Source organism: Kogia breviceps, chromosome 9 (genome assembly GCF_026419965.1).
Source record: "Kogia breviceps isolate mKogBre1 chromosome 9, mKogBre1 haplotype 1, whole genome shotgun sequence".
Classification (NCBI taxonomy): Eukaryota; Metazoa; Chordata; class Mammalia; order Artiodactyla; family Physeteridae; genus Kogia; species Kogia breviceps.
Genome location: NC_081318.1, coordinates 56,511,887 through 56,537,310, shown reverse-complemented (window position 1 = coordinate 56,537,310; position 25,424 = coordinate 56,511,887). Strand labels below are relative to the sequence as shown.

Genomic DNA, 25,424 nt, shown 5'->3' with positions numbered 1-25,424 from the left:
ATAGCCTCTACTGGCAGTTGGAGGCTGTTTTTTTTTTTTCTATTGAATTTAACCTGTGGTTGTTCATTCCTGATGATTCAGATGGTAATATTGCCTGTTTATATTAGTGCTGTCTTTTTTCAGATCAGCCTAATCAATGTAGAAATTGATCTAATTTTTTGTTTTTTAATATATAGATTCAAAATTTTAAAAATTGCAGTTGAAGTTAGAATAGTTAATATTTTTCTTAAAGTGAAAAATGTCTTAGTTGTTTAGTTATTTTAGAAATAAATTTAGTAGATATTTTAGAAATGTACTACCTAGTTATTTTTATAACTTCATATAAAAATGCACTTTGTAGCATCATTTCTTATTAAAATTTTGTAAAACATCTTTTTTTTTTTTTTTTTTTTTGCGGTATGCGGGCCTCTCATTGTTGTGGCCTCTCACGTTGCGGAGCACAGGCTCCGGACGCGCAGGCTCAGCGGCCATGGCTCATGGGCCTAGCCGCTCCGCGGCATGTGGGATCTTCCCCGACCGGGTCACGAACCGGTTTCCCTTGTATCTGCAGGCGGACTCTCAACCACTGCGCCACCAGGGAAGCCCTGTAAAACATCTTAATACTTTTATAATTTGTTTGAAATAGTATTTCTCAACAGGTGATTTATAATTCACCTGCATCACAGTCACCTGGAATATTTATTAAAATTCAGAGCCCAGGGTCTTACCCCAAATCTAACGAATATGACTCTTAACACTGGGCTCCAGAAATCTGCATTTTATATATGCCTTTTAGCTGATTTGTACAAACTGCAAGTAATTCAGTATTGTTTCAGTGTGGGAAGACAGGGCCGTGAGGACTGTGTCAAGGGAGACGAGCAGGGACATGAAGGGCACGAAATGCTGTGGAGTTTGGCCCTTATCCTGGAGGTAATGGAGATTGAAGACTCGGGCAGCAACACGAGTTAACTGGATTCTTTTGAGTTACTTTTATAAGTTATTTAGAGAGTTAATCCCACTATCAAGAAAGATAGGTGAGGCTAAATGCACATAGTATTGTATTCTTATATAAGATTATTTGGAAAGGTATCAAATGTATGTAATTTATTTCTCACTACCCTGGCATTAATGGTTCCAAACTTTTTGCTTATAAATGACAATATATACAAACAACCACTATTTTCCTATTATGATTCATATAAAATTAGCATATAGAAAAAGAATCTCTAGGATCAAACTGGTAATATTGCTAATATGCATTCACAATTACAAAACCATTGGTAACTATAAAAGCCATCATGCTAATAAAATGGAAAACTTTATTGAAGCAGCTGGTTCAAGGCTGGTACACTTTTATAGAGTCCATTTGTGTAGCAGTTTATAATGGCTTGAGTATATTTGCAATTATGAATTATCTGTCTTCTGTATAAATAAAAATAGAATTGTGGTAGTCAGATTAGTAAAAAAAACCCAAAATGTGGCTCAACACAAAAAAGGATGGTTTCTCATGCATGTCACAGCCAATGCAGGTTGTCAGGGATAGATTGGAGCTTTGCTTCCTGCAGGAATCCAGGCCTTTTTCGGTGAATTGTTCTGACATCTTCTAAGGCCTTTCAGCCTTCAGACCAAGTGGGGAGAGAGTGTGGAGAAGTTACCCATGCTCTTAATCACCTTACTGGAGGTGACATACGTCATCTTCCCCACATTCCACTAGTGAGAACTAGTCACATGATCCCACAGAGCTGCAAAGCATCTGAGAGCTGTGAGCTGATACTTCATCAAGAAAGAAAAGAACACAGCCAGTCTCTGCCACAATAGACTATTCTTCTAGATCACTCATATCAAAGATACGTAGTAAGGAGTAGGAAATGCTCAGATAAATAGGCTAACATACTATAGATATTTCCCAACTTACATATGTCTTTTATAGTCACTCATTCACTGAGGACAACTGCCTTTGCTTTTGACTGCACTTCAGTAAGAAATGTACTTTACATGATGACTCGATACCAGTACATATATACCAACGTAAAAATTTCATGCCTGTTGTTAAGGAAACAATAATTACCCTTACTATATATGCTGCACTCTGGTGTTTTCTATACTGTTTTCTACTCTGTTCTATAGTCTTGCCTGCCTCAACACTAGGCTCATCTGTAGTCTTGGGAGGCTCCATTCCATCTCTAGCAGTCTCTGCTCCTGAGGGGAGATGTCCAGGGGAATTTGAGACTGGGTTTCCTGACAGGTAGGTTATTCTCACTGTAGTTCTTTGGGTACCCAAAGATTTGCCGTTATCACTTGCATGCTTTCCTCCTCTCTTATAGTGAGGGTTGTCAGATTTTACAAATACAGGCATACATTGTTCTGTTGCCCTTCACTTTATTGTACTTGGAAGTTATTGTGTTTTTTTACAAACTGAAAGTTTGTGGCAACTGTGCATTGAGCAAGTCTATCAGTGTTATTTTTCCAACAGCATTTGTTCACTTCATGACTCTGTGTCTCATTTTGGTAATTCTTCCAATGTTTTAGAATTTTTCATTATTATTTTATTTGTTATGGTGATGTGAACAGACAAAGGATAAAAAAGTGAAACAGCCTTATTGTTGATATGGAGAAAGTTTTAGTGGTCTGGATAGAAGATCAAACCAGCCACAACATTCCCTTAAGCCAAAGGCTAATCCAGAGCAAGGCCGTAACTCTCTTCAATTCTATGAAGGCTGAGAGAGGTGAGGAAGCTGCGGAAGAAAAGTTGGAAGTTAGCAGGGGTTGGTTCACGAGGTTTAAGGAAAAACGCCATCTCCATAACATAAAAGTGCAAGGTGAAGCAGCAAGAGCTGATGTATTGAATAGAAGCTGCAGCAAGTTATGCAGAATATCTAGTTAAGATGATTAATGAAGGTGACTGCACTAAACAACAGATTTTCAATGTAGATGGAACAGCCTTCTATTGGAAGAAGATGCATTCTAGGATTTTCATAGCTAGAGAGGAGAAGTCAATGCCTGGCTTCAAAGCTTCAAGAGAGACAGGCTGATTCTTTTGTTGGAGGATCATGCAGATGATGACTTGAAGTTGAAGCCAATGCTCATTTATCATTCCAGAAATCTTAGGGCTCTTCAGAATCATGCTCAATCTACTCTGCCTATGCTCTAATAAATGGAAGAACAAAGCTTAGGTGACAGTGCATCTGTTTACAACATGATCTACTGAATATTTTAAGCCCACCTATTGCTCAGGAAAAAAGATTCCTTTCAAAATATTACTGCTCACTGACAACGTGTCTGGTCACCCAAGAGCTCTGATGGAGATGTATAGGAGATTAATGTTTGTTTCCATGCCTGCTAATATAACATTCTTCTGCAGCCCATGGATCAAGAGTAATTTCAACTTTTAAGTCTTCTTACTAAGAAATACATTTCATAAGGCTGTAGCTGCCATAGACAGTGATTCTTCTGATGGATCTGGGAAAAATAAATCAAAAACCTTCTGGAAAAGATACACCATCCTAGGTTCCATTAAGAACCTTCGTGATTCATGGGAAGAAGTCAAATTTCAACATTAACAGGAGTTTGGAAGAAGTTGAATCCAACCCTCAGGGATGACTTTAGGAGGTTCAAGACTTCTGTGGAGGAAGGAACTGCAGATGTGGTGGAAATAGGGAGAGAACTAGAATTAGAAGTGGAGCCTGAAGATGTGACTGAATTGCTGCAATCTCATGATAAAATTTAAATGGATGAGAAGTTGCTTTTTATGGATGTGTAAAGAAAGTGGCTTCTTAACATGGAATCTACGCCTGGTGACAATGCTGTGAAGACTGTTGAAATGACAAGAAAAGCTTTGGAATATTATATAAACTTAGTTGATAAAGCAGTAGCAGGGTTGGGGAGGATTAACTGCAATTTTGAAAGAAGTCCTATTGTGGGTAAAGTGCTGTCAAACATTGTTACATGCTACAGAAAATCATTCATGAAAGGAAGAGTCAATTCATGCACTACATTTCACTGTTGTCTTATTTTAAAAAATGTCCACGGCCACCCCAACCTTCAGCAACCACCACCCTGATCAGTCAGCAGCCATCAGCATCCAGGCAGGACCCTCCACCAGCAAGATTATGACTCACTGAAGCCTCAGATGATGGTTAGCATTTTTCAGCAATCAATTAGTTTTATTTATTTAAACATCTTTATTGGAGAATAATTGCTTTACAGTGGCAATCAATGAGCTTTAAATTAAGGTATGTGTATTACTTTTTTAGACATACTGCTATTGCACACTTAATAGACTACAATACTGTGTATTACATAACTTTCATATACACTGGGAAACCAAGAAATTCTGTGTGGCTCACTTTATTGTGGTGGTCTGTAACTGGTACTGTAAAGCATGCTATAAATTTTTAGCTAGAATTATAAGTTTTCTGGGGGTCTTTTAGTTTTATCTATTTTTAAAATGAATGTTTTCAGGGTTTCAGGTTATATACTTACCAAAGGACTTTTGGAACAGAGCCCCTTCCCAAATTGGAGCTGTGGCTAATTCAAGTGCCATCTAGTGGCCAAACTAGTTTTAACTAGTTTTTGTTAAAAACTAGTTAAAATCCTTTTTCTTTTTTTTTTTAACACCTTTATTGGAGTATAATTGCTTTACAATGGTGTGTTAGTTTCTGCTTTATAACAAAGTGAATCAGTTATACATATACATATATTCCCATATCTCTTCCCTCTTGCGTCTTCTTCCCTCCCACCCTCCCTATCCCACCCCTCTAGGTGGTCACAAAGCACCGAGCTGATCTCCCTGTGCTATGCGGCTGCTTCCCTCTAGCTATCTATTTTACGTTTGGTAGTGTATATATGTACATGCCACTCTTTCACTTTGTTACAGCTTATCCTTCCCCCACTCCATATCCCCAAGTCCATTCTCTAGTAGGTCTGTGTCTTTATTCCCATCTTATCCCTAGGTTCTTCATGACCTTTTTTTTTTCTTAGATTCCATATATATATGTGTTAGCATACAGTATTTGTTTTTCTCTTTCTGACTTACTTCAGTCTGTATGACAGACTCTAGGTCCATCCACCTCACTACAAATAACTCAATTTCGTTTCTTTTTATGGCTGAGTAATATTCCATTGTATATATGTGCCACAGCTTCTTTATCCATTCATCCGATTATGGGCACTTAGGTTGCTTCCATCTCCTGGCTGTTGTAAATAGAGCTGCAATGAACATTTTGGTACATGACTCTTTTTGAATTATGGTTATCTCAGGGTATATGCCCAGTAGTGGGATTGCCGGGTCATATGGTAGTTCTATTTTTAGTTTTTTAAGGAACCTCCATACTGTTCTCCATAGTGGCTGTATCAATTTACATTCCCACCAGCAGTGCAAGAGTGTTCCCTTTCCTCCAACTCTTAGAGGAAAACATAGGCCGAACACTCTATGACATAAATCACAGCAAGATCCTTTTTGACCTACCTCCTAGAGAAATGGAAATAAAAATAAAAATAAACAAATGGGACCTAATGAAACTTAAAAGCTTTTGCACAGCAAAGGAAACCATAAACAAGACCAAAAGACAACCCTCAGAATGGGAGAAAATATTTGCAAATGAAGCAACTGACAGAGAAATTGATTTTCATCTTACCAGTTTGAAGGACTAGCTCTAGGACATGAATATTGCACGTTATTGTAAATTCTGCTGGTAATGGTCCAAGATATGTTGAAGTTACTGCAGCATAAATAGTTCTGATTTCCCTATCTCTGAAGCAGGCAGCTGGGATAGGAGGGCTTGGATCACAAAGTTGGTCACTTATCAAGGGGTTGTAGAGTATTTGATATTTATTTATTCATTATTCATTCATTCAGCATCAAGTACATATATGTATATGTGTGTATATAACATATATATATATATATATATATATATATAGCCACCTAGGTTTAAGGCACTGTTTTAGGGAGTAAAAGATTAATCAGACTGGGTGTTTTATTCTTTTAAGGGCTTGTTGTTTAATAGGGAATATATAAATCCATGACTTTAGTGAAGCTAGTTTTGTGAGAATTAGAAAGGTGAATCAGACATGGTCCTAACCTTGAAGAACATATGGTCAATAGAGGACATAGGAAACTTCCAGCACTGCTCTAGGTTCAGTCTTGGGGGAGATAAGACATGTATTCACAAAACAGGGAATAATATCAGATGGTAGCTGAACTGGGTGGCTCTATCCTCAAGTGCTACAAGGGGACAGAAAGCTGCCTCTCTCAACTCATCACTCCCTGACTTCCCTACATAGTTCTGCACATTTTGGAATCAATAAACAATGGTTAGTATAGAAGAAATGACAGATTCGCTGTTTTTCACATCTATGGTTATCAAGTGCAAAATAGCAGCTTTACAAAAACAAACAAACAAATAAGCTGACCTTGTCACTGTAGTTGTATCCAAGTGAAATAATTTGTCTTAAAACTTTTATATAGATTTTAACTAGCTTATGTAAGTAATAAATTCAAATGAAAAATTTCTAGTGGTTATTTCTTGATTAATTTTGATGAAAAAAATGACACCACAAGAAAATAACACAAAGAAAAGCTTGTATTTGAATTTAGCTATGGTAAATTAATAGTAATCCCCAAGTCCCTTCACTTTAGCAACATTAAATTCTTTAATGTTTGCCAGCTCCCTCCTCTACCATTTTCCTCCTTCAGGGTCATGAGTGATTAACTTTATTAACTTAATGTCAACTGATATTTTTACAGTAAATCCTTTCAAACATTCGGAGACAGATTTCATTTTAATGGTTTAAATTTGAGGAGTTTTTCAATGATTTGCTGGGTTGTTGTTCTGAATGCTGAGATTGAAGAGGGAACTTAAATGATTTCTAAAGCAGGTAATATATGTGACTTTCATATTACCTACTAAAGTCTGCAAGAGGAAAATTGATCTTGCTTTTTTTTCCTTCAAAAAAATTCCCAAACCACTACTCAAAATTTCTAACCCAACACCCCAGATTGTAATGTGTTAATAATATAGATCTACATGATTTAATGCTGTCTTTTTTTAAAAAAATTATTTATTTAATTTATTTTATTTTTGGCTGCGTTGGGTCTTTGTTGCTGCATGTGGGCTTTCTCTGGTTGTGGCAAGCGGGGGCTACTCTTTGTTTTAGTATGCGGGCTTCTCATTGTGGTGGCTTCTCGTTGCAGAGCATGGGCTCTAGGTGCACGGCCTCAGTAATTGTGGCACGCAGGCTCAGTAATTGTGGCTCGCGGGCTCTAGAATGCAGGCTCAGTAGTTGTGGCGCATGGGCTTAGTTGCTCCGTGGCATGTGGGATCTTCCTGGACCAGGGCTCGAACCCGTGTCCCCTGCATTGGCAGGCGGATTCTTAACCACTGTGCCACCAGGGAAGCCCCTAATGCTGTCTTTAAAAATAGATACAAGAAAACACTTTGAGTGATTTATGGTACAATAAAATTTGGTTATATTTATATATTGATAAAATATTTTTTTGCATTGCTTAGACATGCCATTAACTTTGACTAACATGAAGGCAACCTTTAGTTACTTAAAAAGCATTTTTATAGTGAGGTGAGTAGTATTGGTTAATGTGAGTGGGACTTGAGTAAATTTCATGGGCCTAATATAATTTTTGTGAGTCTTATGATTAGAGAAAAAGCAGCTTTGAGTTACAAGTCATTTCTTCTGAGATATCTGCTGAGAAACGACTACAGCTGCTCCTTTTTTTCTGGGCAAAGGAACTGCTCACAGATGCTCCCGCTAGACACAGCATTGATCATAGCTGCTCTACCCTGGCAGTGTAACATTATTTTCATGATTCTCTGACTTTTCCTTTTTGCCAGTCAAATATAAATTTGGATTTAAGTGTTCTTTGTTAATGATTATAGAGGCAACAAGCTGACATAAACTAGCAAGCCAATAGGTAAGGTTTAGACATACCTCCTTTAGTAAAGATGCTGTATTCATTCATTCATTCACTCATTCATTTCTCCAACAAATATTTATTAAGTACCCACTATGTATCAGGTACTATTCTAGATGCTGGGGTTTCAACAGTGGACAAAATAGGCCACCATCTTGGCCCATAGGCTCGAGCTTACATTCTAGTGGGTGGATGTAGATAGACAAAAAACAAAACAAGTAATTAAAACATATAGTATGCAGATGGTAATAAGTGCTATGGAGAAAAATGAAGCAGGAATGGGGTAGAGGGAGTTCTAGGATGAAGGATAGGATTCCAATTTAAATCAAATGGTCAGAGAAGGCCTCAATGAGAACAAAGAAAATGGAAGCAAAGACGTGAGCTGTGTAAATATATCTGAGGGAAGAGTGTTTTGGGCAGAAGAAACAGCAAGTGCAATGGCCCTGGGGTAGGAGAGTGCTTGATTGTGTTAACTGAACAACAAGGAGGCTGGTAAGGCAGGAATAGTAATGGAGGGGAGAACATAGGGGATAAAGTCAGGTAATAGGGCCAGTTCATGTAGGGCTTTGTAAGTCATTGTAAGGACTTTGCTGTTTACTATGAGGGAGAAGGGGAAGCCACTAGAGGGTTTTGAGCAGAGAGATAACACTATTTGATTTGTTTTAAAAGAATCCCTATGGCTCCTTCATTGAAATAGGAAGCAAGGTCATCAGTTGAGAGGGAGGATAAGGGAGAGGGTGGTGGTAGAGATTATGATGCAGTAGCCTAGGAGAGTGGGACAATGATTTGATTAGGAAAATACAGTGTGAGTACCAGGTAGCATTGAGGGCCCACTTAGGGTTAGAGGTCATGAATTTAAAGTGAGATCAGGGACTTCCCTGGTGACACAGTGGTTAAGAATCCACCTGCCAATGCAGGGGACACGGGTTCGAGCCCTGGTCTGAGAAGATCCCACATGCCGCAGAGCAACTAAGCCTGTGCGCCACAACTGCTGAGCCTGTTCTCTAGAGCCCACGAGCCACAACTACTGAGCCAGCATGCCACAACTACTGAGCTCGCGTGTCTAGAGCCGGTGCTCCACAAAAAGAGAAGCCACTGCGATGAGAAGCCCACGCAACGCAACGAAGAGTAGCCCCCGCTCACTGCAACTGGAGAAAGCTGGTGCACAGCAACTAAGACCCAAAGCAGCCAAAAATAAATAAATAAATAAATAAACTAAAAAATAAAAAAAAAATAAAGTGAGATCAGTCAGCCATGCGGAGCAGGCAGAGTAGGATTTAATGAGGGTTGAGGTTTTGCCAAGTACTTAAAACAGGAAGGGTGGGGAAAGGGAGTTGAATGTCACTCAGGGGAATGATTTAGTGATAGACTTTGAAGTTTAGCCTGACTAAGCAGAGAAGTGAGTACACAAGGAGCAAGGACAGTGAAAAGGTGGTAACTTCAATGGACTGAAAGTATCATGTTGGGTATGGGACAGAGTGAGCTGGTCAGAGAATGATATGCTTGAAGTTTAGCTCATGGGCCAAAACTGGTTTCATTTAGGGTGTGGTGGGAAAGTTATCTTTCTCAAATGAAATATGAAAATGCAAAAGACAAATATTCATTATAATTGAATCCCTTTGAACCATGCCATTCTTTCTAGATTTTTCCCCCAATATTTGAGTTTTTAGAACACTAGCAGAAGATATCCATAATGGCTTACTTAGAAGATTATATACTCAGTTTGTAGATTTCACTAAGAAAAAAAAATTACAATCTAGCACAATCAATCTTCCCAAGATTATTTGCTTTATCTTAGCTAAAAAAACTAAAACAAACAAAAAATAAACAGCACCGAGATCAAGGAGACAAAATATTCCCTGTTCAGTTGGAAATATTCAACAAACAAATGAAAATCACATTTATATTTTCCATTGTCCCAAGCACTAGCTGTAGACTACGAAAATACTTGTGAATGATGTAGCACAGTAATGGTTACAGTAAAACAAAAACTCAAACCCAGTAAATACTTGCCATTGGAACACACATCTTATTTATAAAATCATGCTTTTTCTCTTTGGCTTTTGAAGAGAGACTATTAGATTCTAAGCACATAAAACTTGAAAGAAGTGTAAATATAAATTATTTAGTGCTTTTTCTTAAGTACAGATTAAAATGCCATCATATGGAATTTCAAAACATACAAGTGGTAGTTAGACTGCTTGAGTTGAAATTGTATCAGGATGTGTAAGGATCCCTTAAGTTAAATTGGACCGAGGATTTGAAAATACCTGCTTTTTGTGTTGTTGTTACTTTCCATAAGCCTTTCTAGGTATAGATAATGTAAAAAAAATTGACACTTCAAGCTCTGAGGATGATTAAATATCCAGGATAATAAGCTATGCAATTATTTTGAAGAAATAAATTGAAAGTTGACATCAATACAAACTGTAAAAAAAAGAATAAGCCCACAACAAAAAAAGATTTTGTTGTTTTATAGTTTCCCAAATTCAAACACTTAAAAAATATTTTTTGTTTTGTTATAGGATGAAATGTAGATAGGAACATATATATATGTGTGTGTGTATATAAAAAATATATGAAAAAATTAAACTTGCTTAAACAACTACTGTAAGTCTGTATATTTTAACACAGAATATAGATTTTTCTATTTCCTGTGGCTTAATTGAGAAATTAAAAAATGACATATCAGGAATTTTTATGCCCTGTTGCTTTGTCACAGTGCAGTGTCAAGTATTGCCATTAGTAATAAAGTATATTATTTTTAAGATAAATTGTCATATAAAAACACATTTATTTGGATTTTGTCAAAATTACAAATCATGTTGTTCTGGGTCCCCCTCTCCGACCCCTTACTTTAACACTGGAGGGGTTTACATGACTTTCATTTTCAATCTACATATGAACCTTTGTGCCTAGAGCTTTATCAAGTTAAGAGTGCAAGATGCTTTGTAAAGAGCTGAAGTAGTTCCATACAAAGTAAAGTAACCAATCCATTAATTGAAAATATGTCTCTAAGCAGAAGTCACAAAGAAGGAGGTTTGTTACTAAAAAGCCAATTTTAGCTACATTTTGAAAGGGGTACAGTAACCCAATCAACCAGTTACATGAGAACCCCCTTAATATTTAAAAGCTCCAAAATTTTTCAATTAATACATAATTTTAAAAGCTGGATAAAAATAATCCTAAACTTAAAATAATAAAACTGGGCTTCCCTGGTGGTGCAGTGGTTAGGAATCTGCCTGCCAGTGCAGGGGACGCGGGTTCGAGCCCTGGTCTGGGAAGATCCCACATGCCATGGAGCAGTTGGGCTTGTGTGGCACAATTACTCAGCCTGCAAGCCACGGCTGCTGAGCCTGCGTGCCACAACTCCTGAAGCCCACGTACCTAGAGCCCGTGCTCTGCAACAAGAGAGGCCACTGCAATGAGAGGCCCGCTCACTGCAACGGAGGGTGGTCCCCCTGCTTGCCGCAACTAGAGAAAGCCCGTACGCATCAGCAAAGACCCAATGCAGCCAAAAATAAATTTATTTTTTTAAAAAGTTATTTAAAAATAAATAAAAATATAAAACTGACAGTTGTGGTGAATCTGTATGATACCAAAAATCATTAAATCAATTACTGACCATTTGACACTTGCTAGATTTGGTTGAGACCTTCAAGAAAAGTAGATCTCAAGGAGTTTATAATTTCTTAGAGGAGGTAAGAATAATATATACCCAAGACAGCAGAATAGAACGTGTTGAATGAGCTTAGAGAAGGACCACTACCAATGCTCTTCCTTTCAAAAATTTTTTTTCCTCCTGGGAGACTTAATGCTTTTTGCACTTGGTATTACTCATATAGTACTTATTACACTCTTAGCTGACTTAGAAAATGTATATCAATTTTTTGGGGCTGCCTGGTATCTGAGTTATCCTTCTAGATTTGGAGAATTCTTATCATATAAGTTTTGGTAAGAGGAAGACTGAAAAAGCCAGATAGTAGTCACTTTCCCATCCTCCTTTGCAGCTAGGGTGTAGGCATATGACCTAGGCTCAACCAATCAATTAAAAAATATGACAGCTTTATTGAGGTATAACTCACAAATCATTCAGTTCACTCACTTAAAGTGTACATTTAGGTTGTTCTTAGTATATTCACAGAATTGCATCAATCCACAACCGATTTTAAAACATTTTCATCACCTCAAAAAGAAACACCATATCCATTAGCAGCCATTTTCCATTCCCCTAACCTCCTCAGCCCTAGACAACTCTGTTCTACTCTTAGTCTCTGTAGATTTGCCTATTATGGACATTTCATATAAATGGAATTATATAATAGTGGTTTTTGTAATTGCCTTCTTTCACTTAGCATAATGTTTTCAAGTTTCATCCATGTTGAAGCATGCATCAGAACTTCACTGTATTGCCAAATAATATTCCATTGTATGGATACACCACATTTTATCTACTGATCAGTTGATGAACATTTGAGTTATTTTTGTATACGATGTGAGTTAGGGATCCAAGTTCATTCCTTTGCATGTGGATATCAAGTTGTTTCACCCAGCACCATTTTTTTGAAAAGATTTTTTTCCCCACATTAAATTGTCTTGGTGCCCTTGCCGAAAATCAATTGCCTGTAAATGTGAGGATTTATTTCTAGACTCTCAATTCTATTCTATTGATCTACATGTTTATTCTTATGCTAGAACGCACCGTATTAATTGCTATAGTTTTGAAGTAAACTCTGAAATCAGGAATTGTGAGCCCTTCAATGTCTTCTTCTTTTGCAAGATTTTTTTTGGCTCTTCTGAGTTTCTTGAATTTCCATATGAATTTTAGCATCAGCTTCTCAATTTCTGCAAGGAAGCCAGCTGGGATTTATATAGAGATTTTTATGAATCTGTAGATCACTGTGGGTACTAAAGCCATCTTAACAATATTGTCCTCCAGTTCATGAACATTGATGTATTTCCATTTATTTAGGCCTCCTTTAATTTCTTTCAGCTATATTTTATAGTTTCCAGAGTAGAAGTTTTGCATTCCTTTTGTTAAATTTATTCTTAAAGTATTTCATTTTTTGCTAATATTGTAAATGGAATTATTTCCTTAATTTCACTTTTGGTTTTCTCATCACTATTGTATAGAAATACAATCGAGTTTTGTATATTGATCTCTTATTATGCAACCTTACTGAACATGTTTATTAGTTCTAATAGTTTTTTAGTGTATCTCTTATGATTTTCTATATACAAGATCATGTCATCTGCAAATAGATATAATTTTATTTCTCACTTTCCAATATGGATGCCTTTTATTTCATTTTCTTCCCTAATTGTTACGGCTAGAACCTTCAGTACAATGTTGAATAGAAGTAGTGAGAATGGATATTCTTGTCTCATTCCTATCATAGTAGTAAACTATTCAGTCTTTTGCCATTAAGTTCAACCCATCAAATTTTGGATACAGAGAAGTAGGGATCATTAGAGAACCCATTCTAACACTTCCTATTTCTCTTTCCTGCTTTATTTATTGTACTTATCACATTCAGGTGTACTGTACATTTTAAACTATTTTTTCTGTTTTACAGTCTGTTCCCTGCTCCTACCTGCCTCCCATCTAATGTAAGTACCATTAGAGCAAGCATTTTTGTTAGTTCTGGTCACTGTTTCATCAAAACCTAGAACTATGCTGGACACATACACTCAATACATGTCTGTTGGTTGAAAGAATGATACCACGGTGTGTTTTCTGTTGCTGGTTTGTAAACTATTTTGTGAAAGGAAGCACAGTTTTGGATTTTTAAAAATTTTTGTTTTATCTGTACCAGCTAGTGTAATGTATCAGATATGGTAGGTGCTTAGTAAATGTTGGTGAAATAGAATCAAACATTCTATTGAAGACAAAAGTCTTCATGGAAATAAGAGTTGAGCTAGGACTGAAGGATGAGTAGGAATGAGGTGGACAGAAGTAAGGAAATCTTAGTGGTGTCAAATGTAAATTTTATTACTTTGGTTAAAAAAAAAATCAACTGTGCAGAAATTTATTCTCTCACAGTACTGGGGGCCAAAAGCTTGAAATCAAGGTGTTAGTAGGGCCATCCTCTAAGTGAGGGTACTTCCTGGCCTTTTCTTCTAGTAACCTCAGGCATCCCTTGCCTTGCAGCTGCAGTGCTTCTGTCTCTGATTCCGTTGTCACGGGGTGTTCTCCCTGAGTGTGTCTATCTTCTCATGGAATATTTTCTCTTCTTTTTTTTTTTTCATTCTTTTATTTTTGAAGTATAGTTGATTTACAATGTTGTGTTAATTACTGCTGTACAACAAGGTGATTCGGTTATGCATATATATGTATTCTTTTTAAAATAGTCTTTTCCATTATGGTTTATCATAAGATATTGAGTATAGTTCTCTGTGCTATACAGTAGGATCTTGCTGTTTATACATGTGCTAACCCCAACCTCCCTCTGCATCCCTCCCCCAACCCCCTCCCCCTTGCAACCACCAGCCTGTTCTCTATGTCCATGTGAATTTTCCTCTTCTTTTAAGGACACCAATCATCTTGGATTAGGGCTCAGACTAATGACCTCATCTTAACTTGATTACATGTGCCAAGACCCTATTTCCAAATAACATCACATTTACAAGTACTGGGGGCTAGGAGGATTTCAACATGTCTTTTTGGAGGACATAATTCAGCCTATAAAACGCCATGACTCTTATGTTTAATGTGACCCATTTCTACTTTCCCAGTCTCACCTCTTGCTTGTCACTCCCTTTGTACATACTTCAGTTCTACTGAACCACTTACTGTTGTCCTGTCTGGAATGCCCCAGTCTGATAGGTTAACACCACTTAATATGTTATAGCTCAACTCAAGAGTCATGTTCTTTGGGAAGTCTTTCTTGAATCCAAGTTAGGTTAGGGGCTTCTCTTTTAGGCCCATTTATAATATTTGTGCTGCTGCACTGTAATTATTTATTTACCCGTCTCTTTCTTGCACTAACTCTGAAGTTGTTGAAGGCAGAGACTTTGTGTCATCTTTATCATTGTGTTTTCCTTGCTTAGCACAGTGCTTAGCAGTTGGAAGTCACCCAGTAAATGTTTAGTATTGAGTATGAGTAATATTACAAAGGAAATTTGATAGAACCTAGAAAGCAATAGGGTGTAAAGGAAGAAGAAATGAAGGATTACTTTTGAACTTTGAGTATAAGTAGGAGGCCAAGTGAGGTATATATGGGCAGAAAAAGCGAAGTTCAAAGAGGAGATGGTTTGGGGGAAAATATTATAATCCCAATTAAAAGGGACTATGGAATAAATATATGGTAGAGGAAGTAGAGGGCGAACCCTTTGAGGACAAGGATTGGGCCATATCATTGTGTTTCTAGTACTTAGTACTTAGAATTCTGCCTGGCATAAAAGAGACCATCAATTCATATTTACCACATGAAGTGTAAAGTGCATGTTTTCAGGTCTCTAGGTTGGTGTTTCTACTGACCAAATAGAGAAGTTTTGGACAGTTAACTGGTTTGGGAGCTGGGAAGACAAAGCCTTCAGCTTTGGGTATGTTGATTTAAAAGTTAGAACAGAATGTTTAAGGGGGAAATTTCTGGTAAATAAATCTATAGAGCCATGAACGCTCAGAGCTGTGGACTTGAAAGTCACAGATGTCTATTTGGAGGTTATCAATGATAATTGAAGACATGGAAGTAGATGAAGTTTCAGAGGGATTGGGCATAGACTAAAAGATTGAAGAATAGAGGTCAGGACCTTGGGAAAACACACATTTGTGTACTAGGAGGTGAAACATAAGCCAGAAGGAGATGGAGAAGGAGCAGCCACAAAATGGGACACTGGGATTGGACGGTGTCACAGAATCCATAGGGGGACATAATTTGAAAAACAGGAAGTCATTAACTGTGTCAAATGCTGAAAAAAGATCAAGAATAAGGACTGAGAAAAACTCATCAGTTTTAGCCTTAATTTAGTCATTTGTGACCTTCAAGAGAAATATTTCAGTGGAATGTTGGCAGTTAAATCTTATCTCAGCTATTTAAAAAGGAATTTGGTGACAATTTGGTGACAGTAGGAGTGGTGGTGTTCTGTAGACCATATGGTTAAATTTGGCAAGAAAAGGAGAGAAACTGAATAATAGCTTGGAAGGTCAGCAGGATCAACAAAGACTTATTGCTGTGCTTTTGAAATGTGATGCACTTTTGACAAATTTAGTGTTCTGTATCTTGAGTGTTTGCTTCCCAAATCAGGCTAGAGCAAAAAGACTGAGTTACAAAGGTGGAGAAATCATGTGGCTTTTGGCTTAACAAACCAGAAGAGTGTCCTACTGGGTACCAGTGCTTTGTTGTGTGGCCAGCTTTGGAAAAGAGAAGTGGGGCAGAAAGATCATGAGAAGTTTTTATGGTGGAACAGAAATTGTTAGGTCAGGGAGCAGAATCAGCATGTTGGAACAGAAGAGACCGAGCAAACCTCTCTGTTTATAGATGAAGCAGCTGAGGTTCAGAAAGAAACCCTGGGACTTCTGAGTATTAAGGAAAAACATCCAGGCTGTTTGATAGGGCGATGGATTTGTTTGCCTTTCTCCTCAGGCTGAGGGGAATTCCATGGCAGCATTACTGCTCCCTAAGAGAGTATTGGATTGTAGACAAACCAAGAATTGCTCTCTGCCCTTTTTATTGAGGATGTTACTGATCAGAGTATTAGTCTCTTTGGGGACACAGTCTACTTCTCAGACAACTTCTAGAACCAATTTGGCTGTGCTTTGCAAATAGAGATGGAGAAATGGAGACCCATATTGTTGCCTCCCTAGGGTCATCATTAACCAAACCAGCTGGCTGACAAGCCTGTGGCTATGGAAACCAACCTTGCTGAGGAAAGATGGATTATAAAAATAAGCCTCTTTTCTTTTCAACTTGATTTACTGGAATGATGTCTTGGCGCTATGAATTAAATCTTGCAGAAATATCAGATTGGATCATTCAATCAGTCAATACCTTAGTTTTCTTAAATATCCTCTGTTATTTGACCTTTTTGGTTCTGTCGAAGACAATGATGAATACTGCATTTTTCTACTCATGAAGGTTTTTACATGTGAACCCCTGATATCCTTTGCTTTCACATGTGCAAATTCAGAATTCCTGCTATGGAGAAAAAATAGTCTGTGGTGCTGGGCATACCTTTGCTGTAGGGATTCAAGATGATGAAAAAAACAGTAAGCTGGGAGTTGGATGTATCCCTATCTATCTATATGCAAATATCAGTTTTATTCTCGAAAATATATTTTTCATCTTCATTGGGGTTTTCAGGAGATATGATATATCTTATGTGCCACCAACTCTTATGTATGTTATGTATATATGCAAATGTTACACACATATATACACATATACACACATACATACACATGGATGCCAGAATTCTATACGCACACTTGGAAACACCATATGCAGGGATAATACATACTAAGGTTGAAGGTCAGGGGGAGAATATGTGTGATAGAAACATAAAAGGGTTTATTAAAAAATTCTCCGGGTTACTGGAGGTATTTTCCTGTAATCTTATCTTTTGTCTCCCACACTGTTATACAGTTTTTACATCATAATTCTAGATAGCACTGAAAAGCCTATGGCAGCCTATTTAGAAGTCTCTCCTTTTTTTTAAACATCTTTATTGGAGTATAATTGCTTTACAATGGTGTGTTAGTTTCTGCTTTATAACAAAGTGCTTTATAACAAAGCTGTACATATACATATATCCCCATATCTCCTCCCTCTTGTGTCTCCCTCCCTCCCACCCTCTGTATCACACCCCTCTAGGTGGTCACAAAGCACCAAGCTGATCTCCCTGTGCTATGCAGCTGCTTCCCACCAGCTATCTGTTTTACATTTGGTAGTGTATATATGTCCATGCCACTCTCTCACGTTGTCCCAGCTTACCTTTCCCCCTCCCCTTGTCCTCAAGTCCATTCTCTAGTAGGTCTGAGTCTTTATTCCCGTCCTGCCCCTAGGTTCTTCATGACCATTTTTCTTCTGTATTCCATATATATGTGTTAGCATACAGTATTTGTTTTTCTCTTTCTGATTTACTTAACTCTGTATGACAGAATCTAGGTCCATGCACCTTACTACAAATAACTCAATTTCATTTCTTTTTATGACTGAGTAATATTCCATTGTATGTATGTGCCACATCTTTATACATTCATCTGTTGATGGACACTTAGGTTGCTTCCATGTCCTAGCTATTGTAAATAGAGATACAATCAACATTGTGGTACATGACTCTTTTTGAATTATGGTTTTCTCAGGGTATATGCCCAGTAGTGGGATTGCTGGGTCGTATGGTAGTTCTATTTTTACTTTTCTTAGGAACCTCTGTACTGTTCTCCATAGTGGCTGTATCAATTTACATTCCCACCAACAGTGCAAGAGGGTTCCCTTTTCTCCACACCCTCTCCAGCATTTATTGTTTGTAGATTTTTTGATGATGGCCATTCTGACCGGTGTGAGATGATATCTCATTGTAGTTTTGATTTGCATTTCTCTAATTATTAATGATGTGGAGCATTCTTTCATGTGTTTGTTGGCAATCTGTATATCTTCTTTGGAGAAATGTCTATTTAGGTCTTCTGCCCATTTTTTGATTGGGTTGTTTGTTTGTTTGATATTGAGCTGCATGAGCTGCTTGTATATTTTGGAGAGTAATCCGTTGGCCGTTGCTGCGTTTGCAAATATTTTCTCCCATTCTGAAGGTTGTCTTTTCATCTTGTTTATGGTTTCCTTTGCTGTGCAAAAGATTTTAAGTTTCATTAGGTCCCATTTGTTTATTTTTGTTTTTATTTCCATTTCTCTAGGAGGTGGGTCAAAAAGGATCTTGCTGTGATTTATGTCATAGAGTGTTCTGCCTATGTTTTCCTCTAAGAGTTTTATAGTGTCTGGCCCTACATTTAGGTCTTTAATCCATTTTGAGGTTATTTTTGTGTATGGTGTTAGGGAGTGTTCTAATTTCATTGTTTTATATGTAGCTGTCCAGTTTTCCCAGCACCACTAATTGAAGAGGCTGTCTTTTCTCCCTTGTATAGCCTTGCCACCTTTATCAAAAATAAGGTGACCATATGTGCATGGGCTTATCTCTGGGCATTCTATCCTGTTCCATTGATGTATTTTTCTGTTTTTGTGCCAGTACCATACTGTCTTGATTACTGTAGCTTTGTAATATAGTCTAAAGTCAGCAAGCCTGATTCCTCCAGCTCCGTTTTTCTTTCTCAAGATTGCGTTGACTATTCGGGGTCTTCTGTATTTCCATACAAGTTGTGAAATTTTTGTAGTAGTTCTGTGAAAAATGCCTTTGGTAGTTCACTAGGGATTGCATTGAATCTGTATATTGCTTTGGGTAGTATAGTCATTTTCACAATGTTGATTCTTCCAATCCAAGAACATGGTATATCTCCCCATCTGTTTGTATCATGTTTAATTTCTTTCATTAGTGTCTTATAGTTTTCTGCATACAGGTCTTTTTTCTCCTTAGGTAGGTTTATTCTTAGATGTTTTATTCTTTTTGTTGCAAAGATAAATGGGAGTGTTTCCTTAATTTCTCTTTCAGATTTTTCATCGTTAGTGTATAGGAATGCAAGAGATTTCTGTGCATTAATTTTGTATCTTGCTACTTTACCAAATTTATTGATTAGCTCTAGTATTTTTCTGGTGGCATCTTTAGGATTCTGTATGTATAGTATCATGTCCTCTGCAAACAATGACAGCTTTACTTCTTTTCCAATTTGGATTACATTTGTTTATTTTTCTTCTCTGGTCACTGTGGCTAAAACTTCCAAAACTATGTTGAATAAGAGTGGTAAGAGTGGGCAACTTTGTGTTGTTTCCCATCTTAGTGGAAATAGTTTCAGTTTGTCACCATTGAGAATGATGTTGGCTGTGGGTTTGTCATATATGGCCTTTATTATGTTGAGATACGTTACCTCTATGCCTACTTTCTGGAGGGTTTTTATCATAAATGCGTGATGAATTTTGTCATAGCTTTTTCTGCATCTATTGAGATGATCATATGGTTTTTATCCTTCAATTTGTTAATATGGTGTATCACATTGATTGATTTGCATATATTGAAGAATCCTTGCATTCCTGGGATAAACCCCACTTGATCGTGGTGTATGATCCTTTTAATGTGCTGTTGGATTCTGTTTGCTAGTATTTTGTTGAGGATTTTTGCATCTGTGCTCATCAGTGATATTGTCCTGTAGTTTTCTTTCTTTGTGACATCTTTGTCTGGTTTGGGTATCAGGGTGATGGTGGCCTTGTAGAATTAGTTTTGAGAGTGTTCTTCCCTCTGGTATTTTTGGAAGAGTTTGAGAAAGATGGGTGTTAGCTCTTCTCTAAATGTTTGATAGAATTCACCTGTGAAACCATCTTGTCTTGGGCTTTTGTTTGCTGGAAGATTTTTAATCACAGTCTCAATTTCAGTGCTTGTGATTGGTCTGTTTATACTCTCTGTGTCTTCCGGGTTCAGTCTTGGAATGTTGTGCTTTTTTTTTTTTTTTTTTTGCAGTACGTGGGGCCTCTCACTGTTGTGGCCTCTCCTGTTGCGGAGCACAGGCTCCGGACATGGAGGCTCAGCAGCCATGGCTCACGGGCCCAGCTGCTCCGCGGCATATGGGATCTTCCCTGACCAGGGCACGAAACCCGTGTCCCCTGCATCGGCAGGTGGACTCTCAACCTCTGCGCCAACAGGGAAGCCCTGTTTTGCTTTTGTAAGAATGTGTCCATTTCTTCCAGGTTGTCCATTTTATTTACATATAGTTGCTTGTAGTAATCTCTTATGGTCCTTTGTATTTCTGCAGTGTCACTTGTTACTTCTCCTTTTTGTTTTCTATTGATTTGAGTATTCTCCCTTTTTTTCTTGATGAGTCTGGCTAATGGTTTATCAATTTTGTTTATCTTCTCAAAGAACGAGCTTTTGGTTTTGTTGCTCTTTGCTATTTTTTCATTTATTTCTGATCTGATATTTCTGATTTCTTTCCTTCTGCTAATTTTGGTGTTTTTTGTGTTCTTCTTTCTCTAATTGCTTTAGTTGTAAGGTTAGGTTGTTTATTTGAGGTGTTTCTTATTTCTTGAGTTAGGTATTGCTATAAACTTCTCTCTTAGAACTGCTTTTGCTGGATCCCATAGGTTTTGGGTCGTTTTGTTTTCTTTGTCATTTGTTTCTAGGTATTTTTTGATTTCCTCTTTGATTTCTTCAGTGATCTCTTCGTTATTAAATAGTGTGTTGTTTAGGCTCCATGTGTTTGTATTTTTTACAGATTTTTTCCTGTAATTGATATGTAGTCTCATAGCATTGTGGTCAGAAAAGATACTTGATACTATTTCAATTTTCTTAAATTTACCAAGGCTTGATGTGTTACTCAAGATATGATCTATCCTGGAGAATGTTCTATGAGCACTTGAGAAGAGAGTGTATTCTGTTGTTTTTGGATGGAATGTCCTATAAATACCAATTAAGTCCATCTTGTTTAATGTGTCATTTAAAGCTTGTGTTTCCTTATTTATTTTCATTTTGGATGATCTGTCCGTTGGTGAAAGTGGGGTGTTAAAGTCCCCCACTATTATTGTGTTATTGTCGATTTCCTCTTTTATAGCTGTTAGCATTTACCTTATGTATTGAGGTGCTCCTATGTTGGGTGCATATATATTTACAATTGTAAATTGTAAATTGGATTGATCCCTTGAACATTATGTAGTGTCCTTCTTTGTCTCTTGTAATAGTCTTTATTTTAAAGTCTGTTTTGTTTGATATGAGAATTGCTACTCCAGCTTTCTTTTGGTTTCCATTGGTATGGAATATCTTTTTCCCTCCCCTCACTTTCAGTCTGTATGTGTCCCGAGGTATGAAGTGGGACTCTTGTAGACAGCATATATACGGGTCTTGTTTTTGTATCCATTCAGCCAGTCTATGTCTTTTGGTTGGAGCATTTAATCCATTTATATTTAAGGTAATTATAAATATGTATGTTTCTATTACCATTTTCTTAATTGTTTTGGTTTTGTTATTGTAGGTCTTTTCCTTCTCTTGTGTTTCCTGCCTAGAGAAGTTCCTTTAGCATTTGTTGTAATGGTTTGGTGGTGCTGAATTCTCTTAGCTTTTGCTTGTCTGTAAAGATTTTAATTTCTCCGTCGAATGTGAATGAGATACTCGTTGGGTAGAGTAATGTTGGTTGTAGGTTTTTCCCTTTCATCACTTTAAATGTGTCTTGCCACTCCCTTTTGGCTTGCAAGGTTTCTGCTGGAAGATCAGCTGTTAACCTTATGGGGATTCCCTTGTATGTTATTTGTTGTATTTCTCTTGTTGCTTTTAATACTTTTTCTTTGTGTTAAATTTTTGATACTTTGATTAATATGTGTCTTGGTGTGTTTCTCCTTGGATTTTTTCTGTTTGGGACTCTTTGTGCTTCCTGGACTTGATTGACTATTTCCTTTCCCATGTTAGGGAAGTTTTCAACTATAATCTCTTCAAATATTTTCTCAGTCCCTTTCTTTTTCTCTTTTTCTTCTGGGACCCCTCTAATTCAAATGTTTGTACATTTAATATTGTCCCAGAGGTCTCTGAGACTTCCCTCAATTCTTCTCATTCTTTTTTCTTTTTTCTGCTGTGCAGTAGTTATTTCTACTTTTTATCTTCCAGACCACTTATCCATTTTTCTACCTCAGTTATTCTGCTATTGATTCCTTCTAGAGAATTTTTAATTTCATTTATTGTGTTGTTCATCACTGTTTGTTTGCTCTTTATTTCTTCTAGTTTCTTGTTAAACGTTTCTTGTATTTTCTCCATCGTATTTCCAAGATTTGGTGTCATCTTTACTATCATTACTCTGGCTTTTTTTTCAGGTAGACTGCCTATTTCCTCTTCATTTGTTTGGTCTGGTGGGTTTTTTCCTTGCTCCTTCATCTGCTGTGTGTTTCTGTCTTCTCATTTTGCTTAACTTACTGTGTTTGGTGTCTCCTTTTCACAGGCTGCGGGTTTGTAGTTCCTGTTGTTTTTGGTGTCTGCCCCCAGTGGGTAAGGTTGGTTCAGTGGGTTCTGTAGGCCTCCTGGTGGAGGGGACTAGAAGTCTCTTTTACATATTAAACTGAAGAGCGAGTAAATAATTTCAGTCATAACTTGCAGCCAATAAAAACCTTCCAGAAACTAGCAAAATCTCAAAATCTTTTAAGTCTTCTCTCCAACTACAGAATTCTACAGGATATTAAAACCAACTTCAGACTTTAGAAGGAGATTCTGTGGGTTACGTAGATGAGAAAACATGTCAAGCCCTTTCAAAACCATATATCAGACATAGTGCTATGTTTCAGTTATGGATGGAGAATTTGTTTTCACTTCTTGTTATAAATTGAGACAGTGTCAGAGCTAACCAGAAACTGCCTTGAGCAGGATGTTGAGAAACAGGAGATACTTAAGATAAAAGAAAAGAAATTAGAGCAAAGGGCACCAATAAGAGACCCGAAGAAACTAGAGTAGGAGAATCAACATGGCCATACATGCAAAAGCTTCACAGTATATTAAAGAGATCGCATCCTGTTTTAGAGCAAGACTTCTGCTAAGCTATTTTAATTCATTTTTATTGTTTGAATTTTATTTTATTTATTTTTTTATACAGCAGGTTCTTATTAGTCATCCATTTTATAAACATTAGTGTATACATGTCTATCACAGTTTCCCAATTCATCACACACACACACACACCCCCCACTTTCCACCCTTGGTGTCCATATGTTTGTTCTCTACATGTGTGTCTCAATTTCTGACCTGCAAACCGGTTCATCTGTACCATTTTTCTAGGTTGCACATATATGCATTAATATGCAATATTTGTTTTTCTCTTTCTGATTTACTTCGCTCTGTATGACAGTCTCTAGATTCATCCACGTCTCTACAAATGACCCAATTTCGTTCCTTTTTATGGCTGAGTAATATTCCATTGTATATATGTGCCACATCTTCTTTATCCATTCATGTGTCGATGGGCTTTTAGGTTGCTTTCATGACCTGGCTATTGTAAATAGTGCTGCAATGAACATTGGGGTGCATGTGTCTTTTTGAATTATGGTTATCTCAGGGTATGTCCAGTAGTGGGATTGCTGGGTCATATAGTAATTCTATTTTTAGTTTTTTAAGGAACCTCCATACTGTTCTCCATAGTGGCTGTATCAATTTACATTCCCACCAACAGCGCAAGAGGGTTCCCTTTTCTCCACACCCTCTCCACCATTTGTTGTTGGTAGATTTTCTGATGATGCCCATTCTGACTGGTGTGAGGTGATACCTCATCGTAGTTTTGATTTGCATTACTCTAATAATGAGTGATGTTGAGCAGCTTTTCATATGCTTCTCGGCCACCTGTGTGTTCTCTTTGGAGAAATGTCTATATAGGTCTTCTGCCCATTTTTGGATTGGGTTGTTTGTTTTTTTAATATTGAGCTGCATGAGCTGTTTATATATTTTGGAGATTAATCCTTCGTACATTGATTCCTTTGCAAATATTTTCTCCCATTCTGAGGGTTGTCATTTCGTCTTGTTTGTAGTTTCCTTTGCTGTGCAAAAGCTTTTAAGTTTCATTAGGTCCCATTTGTTTATTTTTATTTCCATTACTCTAGGTGGTGGATCAAAAAAGATCTTGCTGTGATTTATGTCAAAGAGTGTTTTTCCTATGTTTTCCTCTAAAAGTTTTATGGTGTCCGGTCTTACATTTAGGTCTCTAATCCATTTTGAGTTCATTTTTGTGTATGGTGTTAGGGGGTGTTCTAATTTCATTCTTTTACATGTAGCTGTCCAATTTTCCCAGCACCACTCATTGAAGAGAGTGTCTTTTCTCCATTGTATATCCTTGTCTCCTTTGTCATAGATTAGTTGACCGTAGGTGCGTGGGTTTACCTCTATGCTTTCTATCCTGTTCCATTCATCTATATCTCTGTTTTTGTGCCAGTACCATACTGTCTTGATTATCATAGCTTTTTAGAATAGTCTGAAGTCACGGAGTCTGATTCCTCCAGCTCTGTATTTTTCCCTCAAGATTGCTTTGGCCAATAGGGGTCTTCTGTGTCTCCATACAAATTTTAAGATTTTTTTGTTCTAGTTCTGTAAAAAATTCCATTGGTAATTTGCTAGGTATTGCATTGAATCTGTATATTGCTTTGGGTAGTATAGTCATTTTCACAATATTGATTCTCCCAATCCAGGAACATGGTCTGTCTCTCCAACTGTTCGTATCATCTTTAATTTCTTTCAGCAGTGTCTTATAGTTTTCTGCATACAGGTCTTTTGTCTCCCTAGGTAGGTTTATTCCTAGGTATTTTATTCTTTTTGTTGCAATGGTAAATAGGAGTGTTTCCTTAATTTCTCTTTCAGATATTTCATCATTACTGTATAGGAATGCAAGAGATTTCTGTGCATTCATTTTGTATCCTGCAACTTTACCAAATTCATTGATTAGCTCTAGTAGTGTTCTGGTGGC

At 37.2% G+C, this 25,424-nt stretch overlaps 1 protein-coding gene across 12 annotated transcripts in view; it reads left to right on the top strand.

The window, feature by feature from the left end:
* MTERF1 (mitochondrial transcription termination factor 1) overlaps positions 1–25,424 on the top strand; it is a 710,255-nt gene that overhangs the window by 34,129 nt on the left and 650,702 nt on the right. For all 12 annotated transcript variants that reach the window (XR_010842225.1, XR_010842224.1, XR_010842223.1 and 9 more), the window contains exon 3: positions 13,486–13,519. Coding sequence is in view for 2 of the 12 variants with exons in the window: in XM_067042490.1 (XP_066898591.1) it covers positions 13,486–13,519 (34 nt within the window). In the remaining 10 variants the exon portion in view is untranslated. The remainder of the gene's footprint in view (positions 1–13,485; positions 13,520–25,424) is intronic.